This window comes from Equus caballus, chromosome 28, assembly GCF_041296265.1.
Source record: "Equus caballus isolate H_3958 breed thoroughbred chromosome 28, TB-T2T, whole genome shotgun sequence".
NCBI classification, from domain to species: domain Eukaryota; kingdom Metazoa; phylum Chordata; class Mammalia; order Perissodactyla; family Equidae; genus Equus; species Equus caballus.
This window is the reverse complement of record NC_091711.1, coordinates 43,575,259-43,600,935: the sequence shown is the minus strand read 5'-3', so window position 1 is coordinate 43,600,935 and position 25,677 is coordinate 43,575,259. Positions and strand designations below refer to the sequence as shown.

General features: G+C 43.8%; 1 protein-coding gene across 1 annotated transcript in view; it reads right to left on the bottom strand.

Moving 5' to 3' along the window:
• MEI1 (meiotic double-stranded break formation protein 1) overlaps positions 1-25,079 on the bottom strand; it is a 69,794-nt gene extending 44,715 nt beyond the window's left edge. The window contains exons 1-15 of the mRNA XM_001502603.6: positions 24,836-25,079; positions 21,756-21,879; positions 20,856-20,906; positions 19,051-19,124; positions 17,386-17,491; positions 16,702-16,905; positions 15,372-15,502; positions 12,481-12,595; positions 11,546-11,662; positions 10,438-10,537; positions 10,176-10,310; positions 6,349-6,463; positions 5,426-5,517; positions 4,482-4,623; positions 2,283-2,394 (exon numbers count right to left, since the gene is read on the bottom strand). Of these exons, the coding sequence (XP_001502653.4) occupies positions 2,283-2,394; positions 4,482-4,623; positions 5,426-5,517; positions 6,349-6,463; positions 10,176-10,310; positions 10,438-10,537; positions 11,546-11,662; positions 12,481-12,595; positions 15,372-15,502; positions 16,702-16,905; positions 17,386-17,491; positions 19,051-19,124; positions 20,856-20,906; positions 21,756-21,879; positions 24,836-25,006 (1,789 nt within the window). The 5' untranslated portion in view covers positions 25,007-25,079. The remainder of the gene's footprint in view (positions 1-2,282; positions 2,395-4,481; positions 4,624-5,425; positions 5,518-6,348; positions 6,464-10,175; positions 10,311-10,437; positions 10,538-11,545; positions 11,663-12,480; positions 12,596-15,371; positions 15,503-16,701; positions 16,906-17,385; positions 17,492-19,050; positions 19,125-20,855; positions 20,907-21,755; positions 21,880-24,835) is intronic.
• Positions 25,080-25,677: the final 598 nt, after the last annotated feature.

Here is a 25,677-nt window from a genome sequence, read left to right as displayed (position 1 = left end):
GCTCTGGTGATTACCCATGAGTCTCTCTACTGCTCCTTCCTCTCAGCCACTAATCAGAAAAAGTGTTTCCAGTGTTAGGGAGCAGAAAAACCCTTCCTAACTCCATGTCCCCAACCAATTATATCCCCCATTTTTCACCTCTTTCTCACACCAAACTTATCAAGAGTTGTCTGTCTTACATCTACTGCCTTATCTTGCACTCACTCTTCAACTCACTGGAGTCTGGCTTCCACCTCAACCACTCCACAGAAACTGCTCTGGCCAAGGTCACCAACAGCCTCCATGATACCAACTCCAACAGACATTTTTCAGCCCTCATCTTACTTGACCTCTGGGATGCATTTGACACTCCTACCACTCCCTAATCTACAAAACTCTCCTCACTTGGCTTCCCTAAAGTCATACTCTTCTGGTTTTCTTCCTACCTCTCCAACTGGTCCTTACCAGTGTCCTTTGGAGTGTCCTTCTTCTCCTGACCATTAAACACTGCTCTTGATTTTTGTCTTGGTCCTTTGATCATCTCATTTTACACACTCACTCTTGAGGAATCTCACCTGCTCTACACTAGAGAGTCAGCCCCCAAAGGACAGGAGTCTGTTTTATTCACTGCTGCATCATCAGCCCTAGGACAGTGCCTTTCACATAGTAGGTATCCAATAAATATTTGTTGAATGAATGAAAGGCTGGATGCTGAAGACTTCTATACCTGAAGACCGGATCTCTCCCCTGACCTCAGACTCAGAGTTAATTACGTACCTAACGTCTCCACTGGGACATCTCACAGGCATTTCACACTCACCCTGACCCAAATTGATCACATCCTCTACTGCCTTCCCAAATCAGATCCTCCTCCAGTGATCCTCACTCCATAAAAAATATCACCACCTAGATAGCAGCTGGAAGCCTAGGCATTACCCTGAACCATTCCTTCTCTCTCATGCCCTACATCAAACTGTTCCACGCCCCCAACACTACCTTAGTTCTTATCACCAACCTGAGTTAATGCAAGAGGTTAAACTACTTGCCTCCAATCCTGCTTCCTTCTAACTCAGGGTCCACACTGCTCCAAGAAGGATCTTTTTAAAACAGAAATCTGAGCATGTCACTCCCCTTCTTTAAGACTCAAAGCTCCTAGGATGAAGTCCAAATTCCTCACATGACCAATAAAGTCCTGCATGACTGAGTCCTGGCTACTTCTCTATAGTAGACTTTCCACTGCATGCTACGTGACATTAAATGATAAGAAAAGACATTAAATGATAATGATAAGAGGCAAGCATAGCATAGAGATTAAGAAAGCAGGCTCTAGAGCCAGATTCCCTGAGTTTGAATCCTGGGCACACCACTTCCAGTGTGACCTTGGGCAATTTATTCAACCTCTCTGAGTTTCAGTGTGCTCATCAGCAGAATGAAGATAATAGTACATACTTCCTAGAGTTTTTCCGAGAACTAAATGAATTAATACATGTAAAGCACTTAAAACAGTATCTCACCCCTAGTAAGAATTTAATAAATGTTAGTTATTATTAGTTACTAAATATTACTACCTTTCTCCCTCCTTCCTTTTCTATTTTTGTCTAGCCCTCCTTCTCACTATCACTACCACTTTCTGAGGAAGATAAAGGAAATTCTGACTCTGATTCCCGGGCTTATTCTGCAGATTGAGGTATTTATACAGTGAAAACTGGAGAAGTGGGAAAAGAAGGTTCACATTTAAGAGAGAAAAAATGACTAGAGAAGAAAATAAACAGATGCAAGAAGGCCTGGAGAAGGCTGAATGAGTCATGAGCCATTTGACTCAATTTTAGGAAGGTTCAATTTTAGGAAGGCGTTCCAGTGTATAGGTAGACAGCAGCTTTCACACGGTGCTACCACTCCCCTAGAAGGCATGTGGAAGTAGTTGGGGATGTTTTTCAGTTGTCACAATGACTGGGGGTACTTCTAGCATTCAGTGCTCAGAAGTCAGAGATGCTAAACATTTTGTGACATTTGAGGGAATATGGACTATGAGAGTATTGTGGAAAGAGATATATTGTGGGCTCTGAACTGGACCCTCCTTGACATTCTCAGAGAAGTAGCGATAAATTTGAGAACTGCCTTTACAGACTTTTGGTTGCTAGATGATACTCCCTTCCACTTAACACTGGGCAGAGCACGGACACAGATTCTGCCTGAATATGTAAACCTCGCATCCACGGGTTATTCTCTAAGGTCTGAGTACTCCGAGAAGCTGCCTAAGGTGCCTGCCTTCCTCCCAACTTCCACATTTGCCTGCTGCCTACCGAGCTTCTTGGAGAACTTCTCCTTCATGTGGGGAACGATGACAAACAGGCTGTGTAGAATCGACAGGAAAACTTCCATCAAGCCTGGGTGAGTGGCCTCCTCTGAGTGCCTCTGCAAAGAATCAGGAAGGAGAACACAGCCCAGAGGACTGAGCCCCTCAAGAAGAAAAAGCATCGGCAAAGCCGTCATCAAATCTAGCAACAGTAGACTAAAGCTTTTCATGTGAAATGTACAAGACAAGCTAGGGAAGCTGAAGTCACAAGCCTATATCCAAGGCTTACAACTACAACTTAATAAATTGTGTAAGATGGGGCCAGCCCTGTGGCCGAGTGGTTAGGTTTGCACGCTCTGTTTCAGCGGCCCAGGGTTTTGCCAGTTCAGGTCCTGGGCACTGACATGGTGCCTCTCATCGGGCCATGCTGGGGCGGCATCCCACATGCCACAACTAGAAGGACCCACAACTGAAAATACACAACTATGTACTGAGGGGCTTTGGGAGAAAAAGGAAAAATAAAATCTTTAAAATAAATAAATAAATTGTGTAAGATACTTTACCTCTCTGGGCCACTGTACCAAAAAGAGTAAAACAAGAATAACAAGACCGATCTCCCAGAAACAAATGAGATCTGATGTGTAAAAAGTGCTTTCTAGACTATAATGCAGAGTGACACTCAGCCATAGTAATAATAATATAGCTTACAAACTGCCTTCAAATTTATTTTTCATGTGATCTATGAACAAAGTCATGAGGCAGCCAGATGTACTAGACAAAGCTCTATACTAAGAGTAGAGAAACCTGGGTTCTAGTTCAAGCTCTGCACAAAGCCCCTGTGTGCCCCTGGGTCAGACCTCCTCTCCCCTCTTGGTGTCTCAGTTCCCTATCTGTAAATAGCTAAGCCCTCAGAGACATTGTTCTTATAGATACCTTTCCTTTAGTTTTTAAAACAAGTTTTTGTTTTTTTAATTAGAAAAATAATACATGCTCATTAAAAAAAATGTGTATAATACAGAAAAGTAGAACGAAGGATAATATAATAATTCTACGATCTGGTTCTAGATCTAGCTCTAACACTTCATAAATCTAGGAGGAATGAGCAGATGAGGAAACCAACGTGAACTGCTCAAGTGTTACTGTTAGGGCACGCCACCTCAAGAGCCTGGCCTTGCTGGCTCAAAGAACTTCAAGGAAAAGAGGCTCGCTACCCTCAGAACCAGAGGCTGCCTCCCTGCTGCCACCTACTGTTCCCAGTAAAGGTTTTGGAAGTGACCTTCCCCCACTAACACAGGACTCTTCAAAGGCTCATAGGATGTCCAAACCTCAAACAGGATAGGACCCATCCAAGGTCATCTGGGCAATCAGCATTTCTGGTTCCTGCTCTTCCTGTCACCTCCATCTCAAGTCAGCCCAAAATGAAGCTCTTCCGGACCAGGTCTTTCTTCAGAGCGGCCATCTCCCATTTTACAGAATACACATATATATTCCTTAGGGAAGCCTGGATCACAGACACTCACCGCCACCCTTTACTAAGCAGAAGGACGCTTGGGTTCAAATCTCAGCACCATCATGCACTTGCTTTATAACCATAGGAACATGACAACCTCATCTTTAAATCAGGGGAAATTATAGAACCTATCTCATAGGGTCATTGGGAGGATGAATTAGGTAATCAATAAAAGGCATTTATCACTCCATAAATATTATATATTTATTATTTTATTATTACTGCTTTATACTTTTTCTTAAGAGCCACCTATTAGTTTTAAAATGAAACACTATACTTTGTTTTTAAAACCAAAGGAAAAGTGGCTGAAAGAACAACCCTGCTGAAAACCTCACAAGGTCCAGTTGAATAGTCACTGCCTTGCATCTCTCAGCCTGGCTCACTCTCACATTCTTCTCTACCGCAAACTTTATACTGGGGGGCTGGCCCGGTGGTGCAGCGGTTAAGTTCACACATTCCGCTTTGGCGGCCCTGGGTTCGCCAGTTCGGATCCCAGCTGCAGACATGGCACCGCTTGGCACGCCATGCTGTGGTAGGCGTCCCACATATAAAAATGTAGAGGAAGATGGGCATGGATGTTAGCTCAGGGCCAGTCTTCCTCAGCAAAAAGAGGAGAATTGGCAGCAGTTAACTCAAGGATAATCTTCCTCAAAAAAAACCCAAACTTTATGCTGTCCATGGTTCAGGGGAACCCACCATCACCATGGGGATACACAGGGAGTCACAAGCACTGAGAAGAAATTCTGAGAAGTCCTCCAGGGTGTCTTCTTTCTCGGCAGTGGGAGCTGTGAATGGATTCTCCTGGGCTGAAGGCTCATTCTGGAATTCCACAGCCAACCTGAGAAATCAATGTGTGAGTGTATCTACCACCACCTATGCAACATAAAGGTTAGAAGCATCCTGCTAGAGGGATGCTTGAGCTCAGGGTCCAGGGAAAGTATACCTATCAGCAGATCTGAAGAAAATTCAAGAGGCCCCACTAAGGGAGGACCTGGTGCTTGGCTACCTCTCCAGCTTCGTGCTCCCCACCACCTCTCCTGTAATACATGACTCTTCCACTCCACTGAACATACCATGCTGTTCACTGTTTCACATCTCCTTGCCTTTATATATGCTGCTCTACCTGGAATGCCTTCCTCAGATTTGTCACAACCTAATAAATTGCACATATGTACACAAAACTGTCTCTTCCCCAAGACACTGTGAGCTCCTTGCGGGCAGAAGCCAATCTGCCTTATCTTTCTACTTTCACTATCTAGCACCAGGCCTGGCACACAGCAGATACAACAAACGTTTGTTAATGTGAACTAAATTAATCCAACAAACATTCAGTGAACACCTACAGGGTTAAGTTATTTGGGAAGAGGAATAAAGCTGAATGGAACACAACCTCATTTCACAGTAACAAAAACTTCACTAGGAGGGAATCTTTAGAAACCCCCTCCTCTAGCTACCTGTGCTCAAGCCTCCTCCACACACCCCCTCCATACCCTATACACACTCCCACTCCCCACCCCAGCCAAAGTCCTCTCACTATGCAGCAAAGCATGAGAAGTCAAGTGTTGCTTCTAGAACTTCATCCTTTGTCTGAATCCCTTCTACCTCCACACTACTGCCTCAAACCACAGAGGGCCCCTCACCTGCAGGCATTTCTAAATCCCTCCAGAGTGCTCAGGAGGAACTTTCCCCTTCGAAGAATGCCCTTCTCCAAATCTCTGCTGGAGGCATGGCCCTGAGGTGAGAAGAGAGGGGAACCTATTGGTCAAGTGAGTACTCTGTGTCCCAGTCTGTGCTACAGACTTCTTCCTGTCACAAAATCTGGCGTTCCCATATACCTAACACTTTCCAGGGGATCTTGTTTATATCCTCACAAATCTAGCCATTTGATAGCTCTTTTGAAAAAGAGTAGAAGGGAACCTTAACCACCTGTCTCCCTGTGAACCACAGAAGGCTGTCACAGGCTGGGGGACATGAGCCTAACTGGCTGTGATACCCATATTAGTTTCTCCAAAACACATGAAAATCCCCACCCTATCAGGTGTGAAGAGCTTAGTTTCCAAAGTCAATCTGAAAGACATAATCAGCATTCACATTAACAGTATCCTTCCTGATATTTTAAGTCCATGGGCCATTAGAAGCCAACAATTCCAACACATTGCACATTGGTCAGATTCTTTCTAAGATTCTAGTGAATCCAGCCTTGAATAATTTTGTGAGCATGTTTACCATACCTGCTTGGATGATATAAAAGACAAAGTGCGTAGTAGGCTTGCGTACAAACACCCTAGGGTTTACTATCCAAACTCAGATACTTGCTCGTTTTTGACCTTAGAGAAAAATTATTTAACCCCTGTGGTTTGAGTTTCCTAATCTGTAAAAACAAGGATAGCAATTACTAAGGCTCACAGCTTTGCAGTTAGGAAAAAAATAACATCTCATTGTAGGTGTGTATACGTGCGAAAAAGCTATAAAGTGGCATATAAATGTAAGGCAATGTACTAATTATCTTGTAAAAACACATTACAGCATGATCTCCAGAAGAAGCAGGCTGCAGTGCACTGACCAGGATCCTCCTGTTCAGCGGAGTCTGGGAAAAATCTGCACACCGGCTCAGCATGGCTTCAAGTAAGGCCCGCAGTTCCCTGTACTGCACAGGTAGAGCACTCTGATGGTCCTTCCTGCATCCAGAAAGACAAAGGCAGGTTTAGGGCAAGGTAAGGGTACTCTAAGATACCCTCAGGTTCTTGGGCGATGGAGGGCAGTGTGGTGGATCAGAACACAGGTCCGGGATCTGATCTGATAAAAATCTTTGCTCCAACACTTATCCAGCTACATGACTTTGTGCACAGTCTTCATCCTCTCTAATCTTCAATTTCCTCACCTATTATACGAGAGTTAATAGTACTCCCCTCAGAACTGTTCTAAGGATCAAATTACATAATGTATGTCAAGCACTTAACACGATGCTTAATAGACGGTAAGTCATTATAAATAACAGCTATAGCTGTTCTTATTGTTACTAAGGATACAGAGGGTTTTCTCACTGAGAAGGGCCTCCTGGTGAAAGAAGTACCATCTAGAACTAAAGGTGCATCGATGTGGAAAGTCATGCTTAGGGTCCATTTGAACCCTCACATTCTATAGACTCAGAAGAGGCCAGGGTCACTGACTAGTCTAATTCTGAGCTCCAAGAGGTCAGGGACCAATTCCATCTTTTCACTTTACCTAAACAGAGCTGGACGCATTGTAAATTGATACTAAATAAAAAAGACGTTAAGTGAATGAATGACAGGCTAGGGGACATAAGTCAAGTTTGAGAGGGTATAAGGTAGCTGTATTGGTTATCTAGGGATGTTGTAACAAATTACCACAAACTTTGTGGCTTAAAACAACAGAAATTTACTCTCTCATCGTTCTGTGTGTTAGACGTCGGAAATTAAGGTGTTGGCTCCTTCTAAAAGCTCTACAGAAGAATCTTGCCTTGCCTCAGCTTCTGGTGGTTCCCAGCAATCTTGTCATTCCTTGGCTGGTAGCTGCATCATTCCAATTTCTGCCTCTGTCTTCATGTGGCTGTCTTCCCTCTGTGTATGTCTGTCACTATATGTCCAAATCCCCCTCTCCTCATAAGAGCACCAGTCATTGGATTTAGGAGCCCACACTGGATGACCTCATCATAAGTTAATTATATCTTGGTGGGCATGAATTTTAGAGGGATGCTATTCAACCCAGGGCTGTAACTAAGGAGAAACCTATGTTGACCCTCTTCTCTGGGTCTTTTCTGAACACTGAGAGTAATCTGTTGGATCTTCTAACAGGCACTCAGTTAATTGTATACAGTTAAGGCTTGATTTTCCCTTTCCTTCTTCATTTCTGGAAGCTCTAAGTTTCTACCCTACACTGATCGTCAGGCCCTGCTTCCAAACTCTTTAAATTCTTTTCAGTAGTTCTCACTCCTCCTTCCAGTTGTGCTTCCCAGAGACCCTCTGAACCACTCTACCTCAGAGGGTCCACTTCAGTAAACATTCTGGGAAATTAAAATCATCTAAGGATTAATAACTAGCCCCCTACCTATCGCTCTCCACAGTTCTGACCCAACTAGCTTTCCAGGTTCTTCATGTACTACTCCCCTCCACACAACCTGCTGGCCACACTGGCTACTGTACCCTCAGTAATCCCTAAACTTTCCCACTCACATGTTTTGGTCAACCATGGTCTTTCCACCAATCTAAATCTCTCTCATCCCTCATTGCACAGTTCAAATACCACCTCCTGCCTGAAAGATGCTACCAGTGCCTCTTAACACGGACCTCCTGGGAGACTTCCACCTCTGTATGGGTAACTCTGATCGACATTGCTCTCATTCTATGCCTTTTTTACCCTGCTGATTTACTCATCTCACTCTCCCTGGGATTCATGCCCAAGATTCAGAGATTCAAATCCAGGAAAGGACAGAAGGGAAAAAGAGACAGACTGACGTTATTGTAATGTAAATGCTATTTTTTGTTTCAATTTTTAGAACCAAGAGTCAAATCACAAAGATTTAAATATGGCTACAGAAGAGACTATAAATATTAACGACATTTACAATGTAAAATTAAAGGCATAGTTGACTGACATTGAGAAGTAGAAGGTAGGGAGGAGAGGGGAAAGGAAGAGCTGGGGTGCTAATGTACTCAGCTAACCATGTGGGGAGCCAAGAGATACTGCTTCAAGTTAAGGGAAGAAGAAATATAAGCTTTAAGTATCTAACAGTTTGAAGACACAAAATATTAACTAGCAAAAATGCTGAGGAAGGGGCCAGCCCTGTGGCCAATTGGTTGAGTTCGTGCACTCCACTTTGGCGGCCCAGGGTTTCGCTGATTTGGATCCTTGGCGCGGACATGGCACCGCTCATCAAGCCATGCTGAGGCGGCATCCCATATGCCACAACTAGAAGGACTCACAACTAAAAATATACAACTATGTACCAGGGGGCTTTGGGGAGAAAAAGGAAAAATAAAATGTTAAAAAAAATGCCAAGGAAACGTAGAGAAGACAAAATAATGTGAGCTAAATCTTGGTCTTTCTTACTGGTGAGTCAATGAATAATGTCCTAAATTGACAAATAAAGAAACAGCATTAAAAGCATATTGTTTAGATTTAGGGAGATAATCACCAGAACTAAAACCCAAATGGGTTAAAATTAGTTTCCCTTAGGAAGTGGGGACAGGAGACTGTTCCTTTTCCTTATAAACCTTCTGTATATTTTATTTTTTACTATTTGAATATATTACTTTGCTAGATTTTAAAAGGGAAAACACGGAAACAAAAGTTACTATATAAATACATATGAGTTTCCTCCATCACTTTTTCCCAAGATATCAAGCACCTTGCTAAGGAATAATTTCCCATCTTGACACTAGGATCTCTTAGTTTCACCATCCATTTTAACATCTTTCATTCATATACTGACTATCTATTAGGAGCGAGGCATATAGCAGTGAAAAAACTGACATGGTCTCTGATCTGTTTGTGATAATATTATGGTGAAAGAGAGACACAGAGAAAATGAATAAACAAAAAGTATGAAGTGTTTGGCAAGTGCTATAATAGCCTAATGGGTCAATTAAGGAAGGATGCTCTGAATGAGACTTGAATGATGGGAAGAAGCCAGTCATGCAAAGATTTAAGAGAAGAGTATTTTAGACAGAAATCAATTAGCAGAAAGGAAGTGGGGGAAAAGTCTGGACTAAAACAAAGACTGAGATTAAGAAAAAATACATCCATGAAATAAATACAGAATAAAATGCTATTAAAAAACGCAGTCGGGGCCAGCCCAGTGGCATAGTGGTTAAGTTTGCGCAGCCCAGGAGTCATGGGTTCAGATCCCAGGCACAGATCCACACACTGCTTATCAAGTCATGTTGTGGTGGCGTCCCACATATAAAACAGAGGAAGATTGACACAGATGTTAGCTCAGCAACAATCTTCCTCAAGCACAAAGAAGAAGATTGGCAACAGATGTTAGCTCAGGGCTAGGCTTCTTTACAAAAAAAAAAAAAAATGCAGAGATTTGGAAAGAACGCTTCCAAATTAAAAATATTAAAGCAGAAATAAAACACTCAGTAGAAGAATTGAAAGATAAAGTCAAGAAAATCTCCCAGAAACTAGTGGATAACAACAAAGAGATTAAAAACTGTCAGAAAACAAAGAAAATTAGAGGACCAGCTCAGGATCCAACATGTGACAGGCAGTTCCAGAAGCAGGAACAGAGTAAATTGAGTAGCAGAAAGAAAAAATTCCAGAAAACTTCCCTGAGGTAATGGAGAAGTACCCTCTGGAAGCTGCCCTGGCCTTGACAGGCCCTCAGGTACATGCAGGGATAAATCTCATCCTGCCTGGGTCTCTCACCTCAGAAAGGCAGAAGTGGCCTTCACTGCCTCAGTGGCCACCTCCAGCACTGGGCTGCTCACTGCCACTTGGAGAGCACGGTTAGCATCTCTGCAGATGGCTGAGCTTGTGAACAGCTTGATCTCCTCTGGCTGCCTGAGAAGTGGCAAACAAGAAATGAGTGAGTGAACTCTTACTACTCACCCTACCAGGAATAAACACTTCACTTCTTTCCTTCTCTGGTCTGGCCCTTACAGGCCTGACGCTCCACTGCTTTGCTCACCGAGTCAGGATCTCAGCAAAGAGCAGCAGGCCCTGCTTGTGCAGCTCTGTGTTGTTCGTCCTCAGGCTTCCCTGTAGGCTCCTCACCACCGACTCGATCCCTATGTCAAAGTGACATGGCAGAGGCCAGGGATCAGTGTTTGGTAGTTCCTTCACTGCCTGCCCAGGAAAGGTAAGAGGCTCTGGACAGCACATATTTGCTGGAGGCCCCTCATGGAGGGGCCCTGACAAGTTGAGCTCATGGAATGGGACTGTGAGATTTTTGAGGGCAAGCCCTTATCTGATTTATCTCTCTCTCCTGAAACACAGCACATGCCATAGCACAGGCCCTAGTACTCAAGGTATTTAGTGAATGCTTAATGACTGAACTGCACCTTCTCCACTAGACACACTCCTGTTCCTCCTCAAAGAATCAGGTCAGACCTCCACTCCTCCAGGAAGCCTTCCCTGATCCACTCAGGCAGAGCTGTGGGCCTCCCCTGAGCTCTCATACCTCTTGTACTTCCCTCTGGCAGAACCCTAATCAGTTTGCTTATCTCTCTCTCCCCTTCCAGAGGACAGGGACCATATTATATGTACCTCTAAATCTCCAGGTCCCAGCCTGGTACCTGACATAAAATAAGAACAGAGAATATAAAATGAATGAATGAATGTGCCCAGTCTAAAAATTCAGATGTGATATAAAAAGTCCCAGACAAGGAAAGTACCTCCAGGAAGGAAAAGAAAGGGACAGTTTCAAGAAACATTGAAAGGATGAATCAGCAAACCTTAGGGACTAACTAGTTGGAGAGATATCTGGGGCACAAGAAAAGACTGAATCCAAGGCTGAGTAAAGTTGCTCTTAAGGTGCAACAGGAATTCATCTAGTGACTAATAGGAGTGCCCGTCTCTTGCTAAATATATATACATCTGCTAATCAGTGAAGAGAAGAACTGTTTGGATATCACTGATTGTACATGGGATATAGTAATGAGTTTGGGCTGATGGAAATGATCAGGCCCAGCACCCCATCCAAGGTGTAGGAGACCTTCCCCATCACTGCTGATGCTACCCAACCTCAAAGTGCTGTCCACCTGACCCAGAGCTAATATAGGACAGCCATTACCAACCGTACACCGTGTGGCACTTGGAAAAGAAGAGTGGCTCTTCTGCCAGGAGTATCAAGCAGTTGTAGCTGGACCAGACAAGCACTTCGTTGGAAGAGGAAAGATGCTCAAAGAGGAACTCTGGCCGGGGAGAAGGGGAGAAAACAATAAATGACAACTGTGTAATCATGATCCCATAACTAATGCTAGGGCCTTGGATTTATTCAACATCTCACACGTGTTACTTCATTTGTTCACACATCCTTTCCAGAAGACATTATCAGCAATTCACAAATACACTTGGAAAATGCCCTCAGGGTATGGTCTAACCTCATCTTTCTAACAGACGGGGAAACTGAGACCCGGAGAGAGGTATTGTTAGTAGTGGAGGTAGGACTGGAACTCAAGTCTCCTAATTCTCAAGATGGGTAGCAACAGGATACAGAGAAAAGTTTTTAGAGCCAGAGAGACTTGAGTTTATACCCCTTCTCTGTCAATGAAAGCCTTGTCGATTTAAAGCAATTATTTCCCTTCTCTCACCCTCAATTTCCTTATCCATAAAAAAGAAAAGATGAGGCAACATTTACAACACACCTCAGGACACATTTCCTGGCTCATAATAAGCCTTCAGGAAACATCAATTGCCCTCGCCCTCCTAGTCCACAAGTCTTTCCACCACCCCACACTAGGTGTTTATTCATATAAATAGATGGTTAAATAAATGACAAAGATCAGTAACAAACTGCTCAAGGTCATGTAAGAAATCTGTAGCAAGAGGATTCAGACTTTACGAGGACCGCTTCCTAAAGTCTGTCATGTACAACTGAACCTGCCAACAACACATCCCTCCAGTATGCATTATCAAAGAACCCCCGACAGGACTGCTGCTGGTATGATTCGAGGGTCTCCCATCAGAACTTTGGGGTCCTTGGAGGAGAAGATTAGAAGGAGTCCCCTACCTGGGATATCAGCATGGATGAAGGCTGAGGCATGCTTCGCTGGGGAGTGGACCAGCACCGCAGTTATACAGTGGGCACTGGCTACCTGCAGAGTCTCATCTCTAGAGAGGAGAAGCTGGAGAAACAGGCAGCGGAAGTGCCACAGTCACAGCACTGACAGGACCAGAGGGAAGTGGCCTCAGGGCAGGAGCCTAATTTGTCTCTGGGTCCCTCCTACACTACAGGGCGCCAGGCACAAGGATGGTGCTCAGGGAGAGCAGTTATGTATTATGGAAAGGAGTTTCTGTGAACAGCAGCAAATGAGAAACAGAGTAAAAGAACACAATGGCACTCAAAGAATACTAAAATCGTCACCAAGTAGGGCTCAGACCTTCACTGACAAAAGTACTTTCACAGCCCTTATCTGGTTTCGATGTTTGCCACAAGCCTGAGATATAACAAGGAAAGGTTCTACTATAAGCCTCACTTTACAGAGTGTGCAGAAAAGAGTTAACATAGCAGACTGGAGACTGTTTTCCTTAGAAAGGCCTGCCTGCAAGGTTGGCCATTGACTGGATTTGGGAAGTTAGGTTTCAGGAGAGTTCCCCCCACTTTCAGAACTGATAAGAGTGGCACACTGTGACAAACTATTTGTACACACTAAACTATTTGTACAAACAATGTAGCTTATGCTCAGCACCTGCTTTCTTTCTAGGAGTCTAGAATTTTGGTGTGTGCTAGGCAAAGGGTACCTACGTGGTGAGCCAGTGCCCCAAAAACCTTGGCAGTGAGACTCTAGTGAGGTTCTCTGGTAGGCAACATTTCACACATGGTGTCACAGTTCATTGCTGGAGGAATAAGGTGCCTCCTGTGTGACTCCACTGGGAGACTCTTGGAAGATTGTGCCTGGCTTTCCCCTGGACTTCATCCCATGTGCCTTTTCCCTTTGCTGATTTTGCTTTGTATTCTTTCACTGTAATAAATCATAGCTGTGAGTATGACTATACACTGAGCCCTGTGAGTCCTCCTAGCGAATCATTGAACCTGGGGTCTTCTTCGGGAGCCTCAACACAGAGGAAGGACTTATAAAGCTCACTGAGGTTAAGTCACTTACCCTAGGCCACACAGCGAATAAGTGGCAAATCTAAGGCAGAAACCAGGTCAGTCATGTCCAAATCTAGGAGTCTTCCCACAACTGAGATGCCTCCCTCATCAAAATTTTAGATCAAGTTTCTCCTCTGCTCAAAACATTTCAATGAATTTCCACTATACTCTGAATAACATCCAAACTCCTGCTGGACACCTGAGCTATCAGGAGTCCCTATAACATTTTCAGAAATCAAGGAAAGAGTTAACTGCAACAACAGATTTTAAATGTAGTAGAAACTGGCCTTCTGGTGGGAAAATGATGAGTAGAAGATATATTATATGGTTAAAGAGGAAGACACAGGAGCGTGTGCCTGGTTTTGGAGCTTCCAAGGAAAAGGACCAAATCACACTCACAGCTGGTAGAGATGCATCTGAGGGCTGCAAGCTTAACCCCATCTCAGTCATGTTGACTTAAAAATGGACACATAAAAAACCTTTCTGTTAGTATGCAAAGGAGTTTCTAGATATTAACCTTTATCTTGTTCTCTTTTATATAGGAAATGACATGTATTTTAAGACACTACTGATATAAGGCAAACCATTATATTATGTACCACTAAGAAAAAAAAAGAGCTATAATTAAACTATGACACACCATTGGTAGTAAAATGTCTCCCAATTTCAGAGCTGTTAAAATGTGAAAAAAAAATGTCTTAGAAAAATAATTGGGGCGAGCCCCATGGCCCAGTGGTTAAGTTTGCGCACTCCCCTTCAGTGGCCTAAGGTTTCGCCAGTTTGGATCCTGGCACCAACATGGCACTGGTCATCAGGCCATGCTGAGGTGGCGTCCCACATGCCGCAACTAGAAGGACCCACAACTAAAAATATACAACTATGTACTGGGGGGATTTGGGGAGAAAAAGAGAAAAAAAAGGAAAAAGAAAAATTATATTTAACCATTAAGCAAAACAACGATTCTTGGTTTAAAATGTATATTCCTTATTTTGTTGAGAAAGAAACACTCCAATCTTATTTTTCCATCACAAACAAAATTAACTATGAAAAATCTATCTTTAAAAAAATCCTAAATTCTTACCATGACCTATCAGGACTTGCATGACTTTCCCTGCTTAACCTCCAGCCTCATCTTGAGCCGCTTCACTTCACCTCCCGCTCACCCTCCTATCCCACCAGCCTCCATCTGTTTTTGGAACACATCAGGCACTTCCCTTCCTCTGGCCTTTACTTGCTATTCCCTCTGCCTGAAACTTTAGTGAACTTTTCTGCCCACTCTTTGTATCACTGGTTTACTCACTCACTCACTTACTTACTTTATTTATTTACTTTCAGCTTCACTAAAGTATAATTGATCACTGGTTACTTTAATTCTTCAAGTGTCAGCTCAAATGTCAACCCTTCAGAGAAACCCTGCCCGATCACTCAATCTGTAGACAGCTTTCTTCATACTATCTCATCTCCTCTTTATTTCTTTTACAGCACTTACCACAATCTATAATTACTTTACTTATTCATTTACTTGTTTATTATCTGCCTTATCCCTAAAACAACTGAGGTAGCTTTGTTTCTATTACTACATGTATTTTCTATTCTCAAGCAGCCCAGATGTGAAGGGGAAGATGTGGATATAAGAGTTCATGACTGAAAAAAACCTACTTTGGGTCTTCTAACAGCATATGTTTTGGCCAGTAAGAAAATACTGTGGAAATTCCAGATAGAAAGAATGGTGGATGAGGACAAGGCTCAGGAGGTGTTCAGGTTCCCATGTTATTGAAGCTAGAGACCAGGAATCACAAGACAACTACCTTTTTGAGCACCAAAGGCAGTGAGGTCTCTGCTAGTGGCACCTCAACACTCTCATTACTTTCTGCCAGCACAGACTTCTTCATGATCATGGACACAAAGAGATCATACTTCAGCAGCTGCCTCAGCAAACCTAGAAAATGAAGAGGTTAGGAAGTGAGGCAAGAGGAGCACAGGCACCAGAGTACGCCCAACATAGCCCCTCATATATCTCCTAGAAATTTCATGCCTCCACACATATTCCTAAGTATTTTATTCTTTTTAATGCTATTGTAAATGGGATTGTCTTCTTAGTTTCTTTTTCAGACAGTTCATTGTTGGTGTATAGAAACACAACTAATTTTGTATCCTGCAACTTTACTGAATTCATTTATTAGTTTTAACAGTTTTTTGGTGGAGTTTTTAGGGTTTTCTATAAATAAGATGACGTCATCTGCAAACAGAGACTATTTTATTTCTTCCTTTATGATTTTAATGTATTTTTAATTTCTTTTTCTTGCCTAATTGTTCTAGCCAGGGCTTCTAGCACTATGTTGAATAGAATCCCGCCCTTTTCTGTGCAACCTCCATGACAGCACTTACCACACTGGACTATGAGCTCCTTCAGAACAGAGCTTGGGTTTGACCATCTTTATGACCCCAGAGCCTAGCACAGGGCCTGGCACAGAATGAATGCTTACTATGTGTAGCTGGACTGTTCATAACAGAGTTCTTGGCCAAAACTGTGAAAGTAAACTATTGTTATCCACAGAGTATGCTTTTTCCTCTAGCTTCGGCTCTGGAGCAGGCCCTCACCCAGTCACCAATCACAGTACCCATTTACTCTGTCCGAAATATAAAAGCTCCCTGCTCAGAAGTATTTGATAGATCTTGTGTACTTAGGTAATCAAGTAGCAGGAGAAAAGGCTGAAAGGGTACACTGGGGCTCCTAAGGAGCCTCAAATAACAAGCAGAGAAACCTGGAGATCACCCTGGAGGCCAGAGGGAGCCATAGATGATTTTCCAAATAGGAAACTGACAGGACGTGAGCTGTGCAGTGTGAAGATTAACTTGGCAGCAAGTACAGGATGCACCAGGGCAAGCAGTAAAGACTGGAGGCAGAAAAATTGCTGTCCCACTTTCTTTCCTCTTCTCCTTCCAAAGGGAACATTTGTAAGATGCCACACCAACTCTAGGCATCTTTTGCAATCTGTGCATCTTATCTCCCAAACCTATGGCTTCTACCCTTTGCAAAGCAGCAAACTTCCCCACCACTAGAGAGCCAATATCTCAAGTCCTCAAGCAAAATCTCAAAAGTTTTCTCTCTCTTTTCTCCCCAGTCCCATGTCTTACCCAAGCAGTTTATCTGTAGCTCCTTTGTCTGGGCACCATCCAGGGTGGAAAGGAAAAGAGGACACAGCTTCTCCCGGAAATGGCCTGAAAGCATCTCAGCTGCCATTGGTGAGGAGTACAGCTTCCCATAGAGGTAACAGACAGAAGCTTGCACCCCTTCATTAGAGTATACTAAACCTCTCAAGAGATGTTCCATCAGGTTACCTGTCCAGAGAACAATCAAGGGGCTGGGGGAACCTCACAATGTCTACTGGCTATATGAAAATCCAAACTGTTGCCCGCAGTGGGGTAGTAACTACAATCCCCCATAATAAATGATTTCTGGGCCCTTAGTAAAAAGGGAAAACCAAGGTTTAGAAATACTTATTTGCATTTTACTGAAGGAAAAATGTGCATCTATATTCCAGAATTAATTCCTCCTTCTACCTAAAAGAAAGGTTCATAGCAGGTACTTAATTAGTTTGTGTTAATGTAATGAATAGAAATTGTCCAAGACCAGAGTTGAGAAACACTTTTCAAATTGGCCAACATAGAGCACATTTTGCAGATGGGGAAAAGCCTAGAGAAGAAAAGTAATGACTTCCCAGGCGTATGGGAATGGACCCATACATTGGACCACCCAGATGGAAGTGTGATCAAAGCAGGTGAAAGGGTAGTGGCAGCTCTTTCCCAAAGGTCACTCACCATGCTCCATTACAAGCTTGTCTGCTAGAGCAGGGATGGCATCCACCAACTTGCCGAGAAGGGTCAAGGTGGACAGGCTGCCTCGCATGGAGGGCATGTTGCACAGCTACAGAAAGTGAATACACTCTGCTCTATAAATTAGGATCAGGATAGATCTTTTACCAAAATTTATCTTGCCCTATCCACACCAAAGCCTGTATTGTGTCTGTCTCTCACCACAATCGGTAATCAGCTTCTTTAGCTAAGTGTCTGCCTCCCCTATCGCACTGGGAAGCCCCTAAAGAAAGGGACTGAGTCAGATTCCTGTCAGAGTCCTCAGTACCCAGCTCAGTACATGTTTGTTAAACTGAATTAAAATTAGCATATTTTGCCTCCTATAGAGCCAGAGGGGTAAAAGTTAGGAATGTGACAAAGACAGAATTCTGGATCAGTGGGAAAAAAAAAAAAAATATATATATATATATACTAGTATTATCATCGTTAATTTAGCTACTATTATTGAACACTCTATTTGCCAGGCACTATGCTTGATGCTTTACAGGGAGAGTTGATATATATTTCACCTTTTCTATTGACTAGGTACAGCACCTTAAATAAGAGTCTTAACTTCCCTGGCGGGAAATAATAATAGTTCCAACTTCATGGGGTTGTTGGGAGGACTGAATAAGATGTTGCATGTAAAGCATGTAACACAGTGCCTAGCATATAAAAAGTGCTCAAAAGCGTTAAGTGGGGGCCGGCCCTGTGGCCAAGTGATTAAGCTCGTGTGCTCCGCTTCAGCAGCCCGGGGTTTTGCCGGTTCGGATCCTGGGCGCGGACATGGCACCACTCATCAAGCCATGCTGGGGCAGCATCCCACATGCCACAACTAGAAGGACCCACAACTAAAAATACACAACTATGTACCGGGGGGCTTTGGGGAGAAAAAGGAAAAATAAAATCTTAAAAAAAAAAGTGTTAAGTGGCATCATCATAATGACAAGTACTGATACGTATAATTATAAATTCAATCTGATATATTAATCATATGCAGAGTAATTATAATGATACAATTTAATATAATTTATAATTAAATGTTGCTCTTGATGGTGTTAAGATGAACATTTGTCTTCCCTTTGCAAAAAAATAAAAAGTGATTCTATATTATTCCTAAATCTTAAATACAATGCAAAAGCTGCATCCTTAATTGATATCTTTGACTACATTGAAGAAAGTAGGTTAAACATAGCCACTCAGTGCTTACCGTAGATGTTGACGAAAGCAAATGCCTTCAGTACAAAATACTGTATACTATTCAAACCAAATAAAAATACTAAGCTAAGACATGGTGAACATATTTCCTAGATAAATTCAAGGAAATCTGTATTGTATTTAGGAGGATATAGAGAATGGCCATTGGATGATTATGCCAGAAAGATGGGACTTCACCACATGAAGGCAGCATTTGGGAGATTGAAAGAGGAAGGAAAGAAGCTGCAAAGAGTACTGGAGCAGGATCAGAAGACCCAGGCCCCAGCTCTAGCTCTGCCACTGACTCAATGACCTCAGGCAAATCCCTTTTCCTCTCTGGATTTCAATCTCCCCATCTATCCAAAGAAGAGCTGGCCCAGCTCTGACATCTGAGGATTCTGAGGGGTACTCAAGAACCCACAGCTATTTACTGACCTCTTTGTGGCACTCATCCAGCAAGCAACGAACGGTCTGCTCTAACTTCAGCTGAGTTGTTAGCTGGATAAGGACTGAGCAGACAGAACAGCATTACTAATCAGAAGACAACCCCTGCCCCAGAGCTCACCTTTCATAGCCCTTCTACTCAAAGTCATTTGCTTGTGTTAATTGGTATTAGATTTGTCTATCTCCTTCAATAAACTATGTGTGCACATCCAAACCAAAGATTTCTGGCTTCTTTATTGTTTTATATCAGTGGTTCACAACTAGGCTGCACATTAGAATCACCTAGGAAGTTTTCAAAAAAATACTAATGTCCAAGTCTCATCTCAGACCAATTAAATAAGAATCTCTAGAGAAAGAGCCTAAGCAGCTGGATATTTTCAAAGTTCCCCAGAGAAGTCTAGTGTGTAGCCAAGGTTGAAAATTACCATTTTATCTTATCTCTCCTTTTTCCTTCCTCAGAATTTGTTCCTTCATATACTAGAAAACAGAATTACGAGTGAATTCCTGTACCAATAATTGCCAATAATATTATCTCTTGACCCCAAACCCACCCTTCTATACAATCATTTGTGATACTCTGCTGGTGTCTTTCAGGAGGGATGGAGAAGAGGCTGGCTCTGAAAGTGTGGGAAAAGCTGCAAACCGGACTCAGCTGCTGCTGTGGGAAGGTTCTGCCACTTCCAGGGTAAAGAAGCATTCTAGGATAACACTCAAAAAAACAGGGAGAAGGCAGGAAGCAAACAGGAAACAGTGAGGAGAGAGTAAGTCCTTTTCCCTCTGGCTTTGCAGTCTCCATCTAGTGAAGACCACCTCAGTGAAGTTCTTGAGGTGTTGAGGGTTTTGCAAGCTATGCTGGCAGCAACCAGAAGTGGATGGCTTTGGGATTATAACCCCACTAAGGAGTGGCCTTGAGGAAAACGGTGAAGGGAAATCTCCCACCCCTGCTAGTGGTCAGAACTTCAAGCGGTCCATTTGTTTGTCCACACTGTCTAAACTGAGAGATGATATTGACTTATGATCTATTACAGCTGCTGGCTGTTACAGCTGCTTACTGTGTGGCTAGATGATCATGGAGCCAGCAACAGCCAAGCATCATCCTCTCTTCAGAGGTCTGAGTTTCATATATGGGGTTCTTCCTCCAAACTTGTAAATTTTAATAATTCCAATCTCCCCTTTTGTTTCCCCAGCCCTAGAGATGGGAGCTGCTTTCTGAAATTGCTATCTCTGTGAAAACTTGGTGTTCTCTTTTTGCCTTCAGTTATCTAGTTAATATTTCTTTATATTAAAGTTTTTTTCTGTTCAAATAACTTGTGTGGTTTCTTTTTCCTACTAGACCCTAACTGATACAGTTCTTGCTCTTTCTGCAAGAATCCTCTCATCCAAATGCTTGTCTTCCTTCTGCTTGAGCCCTTTATAGGTAAACCCACATACTTCCACAGCTTTAACCACCACCTATGTGCAGACAACTTACAACCAACCAATATGAATGCCATAAGAATAGAGTTTTGTACATGCCTTTGTAAGAACACTCATCGGCTCTCATTATTTACCAGCTAATCTCTCCTTCAGACTGTAAACTCTTAGAGGGCAGGGGCCACATCTTATCCATCTATGTATCCCTAGTGTCTGATACAGTACTTGGCACAGAGTAGATGCCCAAGAAAGAAATGTAGAATTAACGATTGACAACTGAGTTTTCTTTATCTGTCTCTAAAATGGAAGATTTCATCAAGGTCTCAAATAACCAGGCTCACGTCCTCAGCTTCAAATGCTAGGTATACACAGCTTCATCTTACCCTCAATACAGAGGTCTGTTACACTCCCATCTTCCACATTGCATAACAGTCCTTGGAGCAGAGGGAGACAAGAGGGAGATAGTTAATAATTAAAAGAGAAACAAACTCACAAAGGCACAATGTGAATTCTAAGACTAACAGCAGCTTTAAGCAATGTCTAAGACTAACAGCAGCTTTAAGCAATGTTAACCAAACACCTAGACTTTCAATGACCCACTCTGGCTTTAAAAGGATAAAAACAGTCAGTGTGGCACAGCATAAAAACTGTGTGCTCTAGAGTCTGTAACAGACCTGGGGTAAAATTCCATTTCTGCCAGTTGTTAGCTATGACCTCCCTGAGCCTTAGGGATTATCCTCTCTCCCTTAAAGGATTGTCTTGGCAGTTAAAAGCCTGAAAAGCCTCTAGCAGAGAAAAGTACCCAAAATGAGTTAGCTCCCCTCCTCTCTGAAAGGGCTCATTCCATAGGACATTATAATTGTATTAAAAGAAGGGACATTTTAATCCATCTCATTTTACACTTGAAGAAACTAAGGCACAGAAGAGGGGAAATAACTCAATCAGGGTCATACTCAGATCAGCAGATTCTAGTCTGGAGCTTCTGATCCTGTTCAAAGACTATACAGACTGGACTCTTTGAAAGATCACACATTTCCCATATTTATCTTCACAATTTTACTAACCTGTTAGTTGTGACAAAGGCAGTTGCCATACAATGCATCACGTATCTTAGAAAGGGGACCATTTCTTCATCATCATGACAGAACAATTTGCTAATAAATTAAACTGTTACATCACAAAAAGTCTAAATTATCTTTCCAAGAACATTTCTCTAAGACCCCAAAAGCAAATATACATGCTATACATGCAAAATTCATGCCAAGTTTCCCTTTTAATCTCACCGAAAAGTATGCTCATGAAGTGGATACAGACTCTTTGATCCTGAGCCACCAGCTGCACGACCGGGGATGCGTGCCTCATGAGGGCATCTCGAAAGCAGGACAGCACATGCTTCTTGCGCACCATCTTGAGGCAGATGAAGATAAATACTCAGTAGCAGCCAAGTCTCAGCCATTCTGAACCCAAAGAATTGTAATTTTCAAATGCAATTAGAAGACGATACTGAGGGATCATCTAAATTACGGTAAGATAATACTCCCTGAAAGGAGTATGGAAAGGGGTGTGATTTACACACAGGAATCCATGTGCTCACACAGAGGATTATACACGAGCTGAGGTTCCTAATACCCTATATTTACCTAGCACTTTACTGTTCACAAATCACTCCTTCGTCTGCTGGCTCATTTAAGCCTAACCAGTTAGGGAAGGAAGCAAAATCAGGAATTATTATCACCATTTCAGGGAAGAGAAAACTGAGGCTCAGCGACTTTCCCAAGGACTCAAATCTAAGTCTCCAACCAGGTTTTGTCCAAGGTCAGTCAGTGCTCTTTCCACTTCAACAGTCCAGGAGAGTGACACTGGGGACCCTTCATAAGCCTTACAGAGATAGGTAAAGAAACTGCATCCTTCCAGTCAATGCAGACATAAATCTTCACACTCAATTCACCTCCCTGTACAGGAAACTGGGTAGTAGTTGTGCAAAGTGCTCAAGATAGTAGCAAAAAAGGGGTGTGCACCAAGGATAGAATAGGAAGGTGGGGACAACTGACTACATCACCCCTTCAACTGGCAGGAGCTGAAGCTAAGAGAAGTGCATTCAATAAAAGGTGAAGTTGCATCTCTTATTGCCTCTATCCTGTGCTATTCCAAGTCTCCCGTTCTCCTTCACCAACTCCTCCCACATAATACATTAAGCTAGTGACCTAAACGAGTTACTCAAAAAATCTCAATGACTCTCTTTCCTGACAGATTAAGTCCAAGGTTCCTAGCTGGCATTCAAACTCTTCAAGAGACTGATCTTAACCTGGCTCTCTAATTGCACCTCCCTCAACTTCCAAACACTCTGATTACCTCCCCAAAGTCGTCCTTGCTGGTACCTACCTCCTGAGATAAGCTCCCCTGTCTCCTCTAGTCCAAATCCCACCCATCTTCTCAAGCCTAATTCAGATGCTTCCTCCTCTAGAAAACCCTTCCTAATTTCCATCTTTATCCCACCCAGCACTTGACCACAAATATGTCCCCTCTAAGTTCCCTGTAACGTGTTCCATTATTTTCTCCCCTACCACACTGTCTTATTCATCTCCGTATCTCTGACTCACTATCCAAGAATGGCTGCCTCAGAACTTCTGACCTCAACAATATCTCAGATGTTATCAGCTAGCCCAGTGGTTCTCAGAGTGTAGCCTGGGGACCCCTGAGGGTGCCCAAAACCCTTTCAGGGGATCCACGAAGTCAAAATTATTTTCATATAATATTAAGATGCTATTTGCCTTTTTTACTCCTATTCTCTCACAAGTATACAGTAGAGTTTCAAAGATTACATGACATATGATATCACAACAGATTAAATGGAGAAATACATGAGAGGGGCCGGCCCGGTGGTGCAGCGGTTAAGTGTGCACGTTCCACTTTGGCGGCCCTGGGTTCGCCGGTTCAGATCCCGGGTGTGGACATGGCACCACTTGGCAAGCCATGCTGTGGTAGGCGTCCCACATAGAAAGTAGAGGAAGATGGGCATGGATGTTAGCTCAGGGCCAGTCTTCCTCAGCAAGGAGAGGAGGATTGGCAGCAGATGTTAGCTCAGGGCTAATCTTCCTCAAAAAAAAAAAAAGGAATACATGAGAATCCGGCCGTCTTCTATTAGGCCAGACATTAAAGAGACTTGCAAAAATGTAAAACAAAGGCACTCCTTTCACTATCTTTTTGGTTTTGGAAAAGACAGTTATTTTTATTTTTTAAATTACTCATGCCACAGAACCATACCCTTAAAACGGTTAAAATGGTAAATTTTATGTATATTTTGCCACAATAAAAATAATTATGTTAATATGTAATGGATTTACTATTATTTTTAAATGAACATTTTAAAATTTTGTTTTCATTTCTAACACAGTAAATATCAGTGGATATAACCTACATAAGCAAAAGCTCCTTGGGGTCCTCAATACTTTTTTCTTTGGTGAAGAAGATTGGCCCCAAGCTAACTAACATCTGTGCCCATCCTCCTCTATTTTGTATGTGGGTCGCTGCCACAGCATGGCTTGATGAGCCGTGTGTAGGTCCACACCCGGGATCAGAATCCACAAACCCCGGGCTGCAGAAGCAGTGTGCTGGAACTTAACCACTTGCCACCAGGCCAGCCCCAATACTTTCTAAAAACCTCAGAACCGCTGATCTAGCCCATCCTCCACAGCCGAAGCACAAATTCCCCTCCCAGGAATTTGAGATGCCTCCAAGGACAAAAAACTCACTGCAAAGGCGGCGCGTCGAGGGAACAGGCAGCCCACGTTTCAGCCAGCTCTGCCCACTAGGGGGCTCTTCCCCTTCGCCTCCCTCCCGCGTGACTGTAACTCCCCCTCGTTCCCGCCATAGAGCCCCAGGCAGCCCCCTGCTCGGCATTTACACCCTCAGACACCTGAAGGGAAGGAGGGCCCCGCGGCCCACGGCTGCGCGCGGACTAAAATGGGAGGAAGCCAGAGAAAATGCTGGAGAAATGGAGAAAGGGCAGCGGCAGGGACGCGGGAGGGAAGGTGGGAAGCGCGCGGCGGAGTCCGGGGGTCCCGGGGCCCCAGACTGAGCGCGGACGGGAAGAGGCCCCGCTGAGGCACAGAGCCAGGGGCAGGGCCTGCTTTGGAAAGGGGATACTCGGCTCGCGGCAGGGCGGCCCGCGGGGTAAACTGAGGCTGAGGGGGTTCAGTGAAGAAGGTCGCTCTGGCCGGGTGGGGAGCAGGCCTGTGGGAGGGTGGGTTTAACGAGGCGGGTGGGCCGGTGTGGTTTAGGGAAGGGGCGTCGGGGTCTAGGGAGCTGGTCTCACGGGGGGCGGCCCCGTTTGGGGAGGGAGATACCACGGCCCAGTTCGCACCGACACGCCGGGCTCCGGCAGCAGCTCCAGGGCGCAGGCCAGGCAGAGGCGTGGGGGCACCGGCAGCAGCCAGCGCGGGTCGTGCCGGTAATGGGCCCTCTCGAAGAGCAGCGCCGCCTCTTCGTCCCTCCTCAGCCGCGGAGGGCCTGCCGTCGCCTCCCTCTCAGCCATCTCTCAGCTCGCACTTTGCCGCTGCTGCACCTTTTCCCGCGCAGTTTCTGCGCAAGCGCACTTGGAAGAGCCCTGAGCCTGAGAGCGGGAGGGTAATGCGCCTGCGCAAACGGAGGGCAACGCAATCTCAGAAGAGCAGCGGCTGCTGAGGGCGCCTGATGGGCACCGGGAGGCTAGAGGGCGTTCAAGTCAGTCAGAGCTGGTTAGCTCTGAGTCATCAGGAGTTGGTCTTCACCACACTGAAGGTTGAAAAAGCATTACAGGAGCCAACCCAGTGGCCTAGTGGTTAAGTTAGGTCCCGTCCTCTTTGGCGACCGGGGTTCTGATCCCAGGCACTGATCTACACCGCTTGTCAGCAGCCATGCTGTGGGGGCGACCCACATACAAAGTAGAGGAAGACCCGCACAGATGTTAGTTCAGGGCCAACCTTTCTCAAGGAAAAAAAAAAGCACTTATAAAGCAGTTATCGTTAGCCTTAAGAAAGAAAGGAAAGGAAGCAGTCTGTTTCTACAATTAAAAAATTACAATCTCAGAGATTCTTATCTAAAAGCTATTAGTATTATTATTTAAAATTTACGTGACACTTTTCAAAGAATCTAAGACGTTCCCCTTAAAATATCCTCTCACAGACAGCTGCACAGCACTTCAGACTTTGTGAGCACACAAGGAAT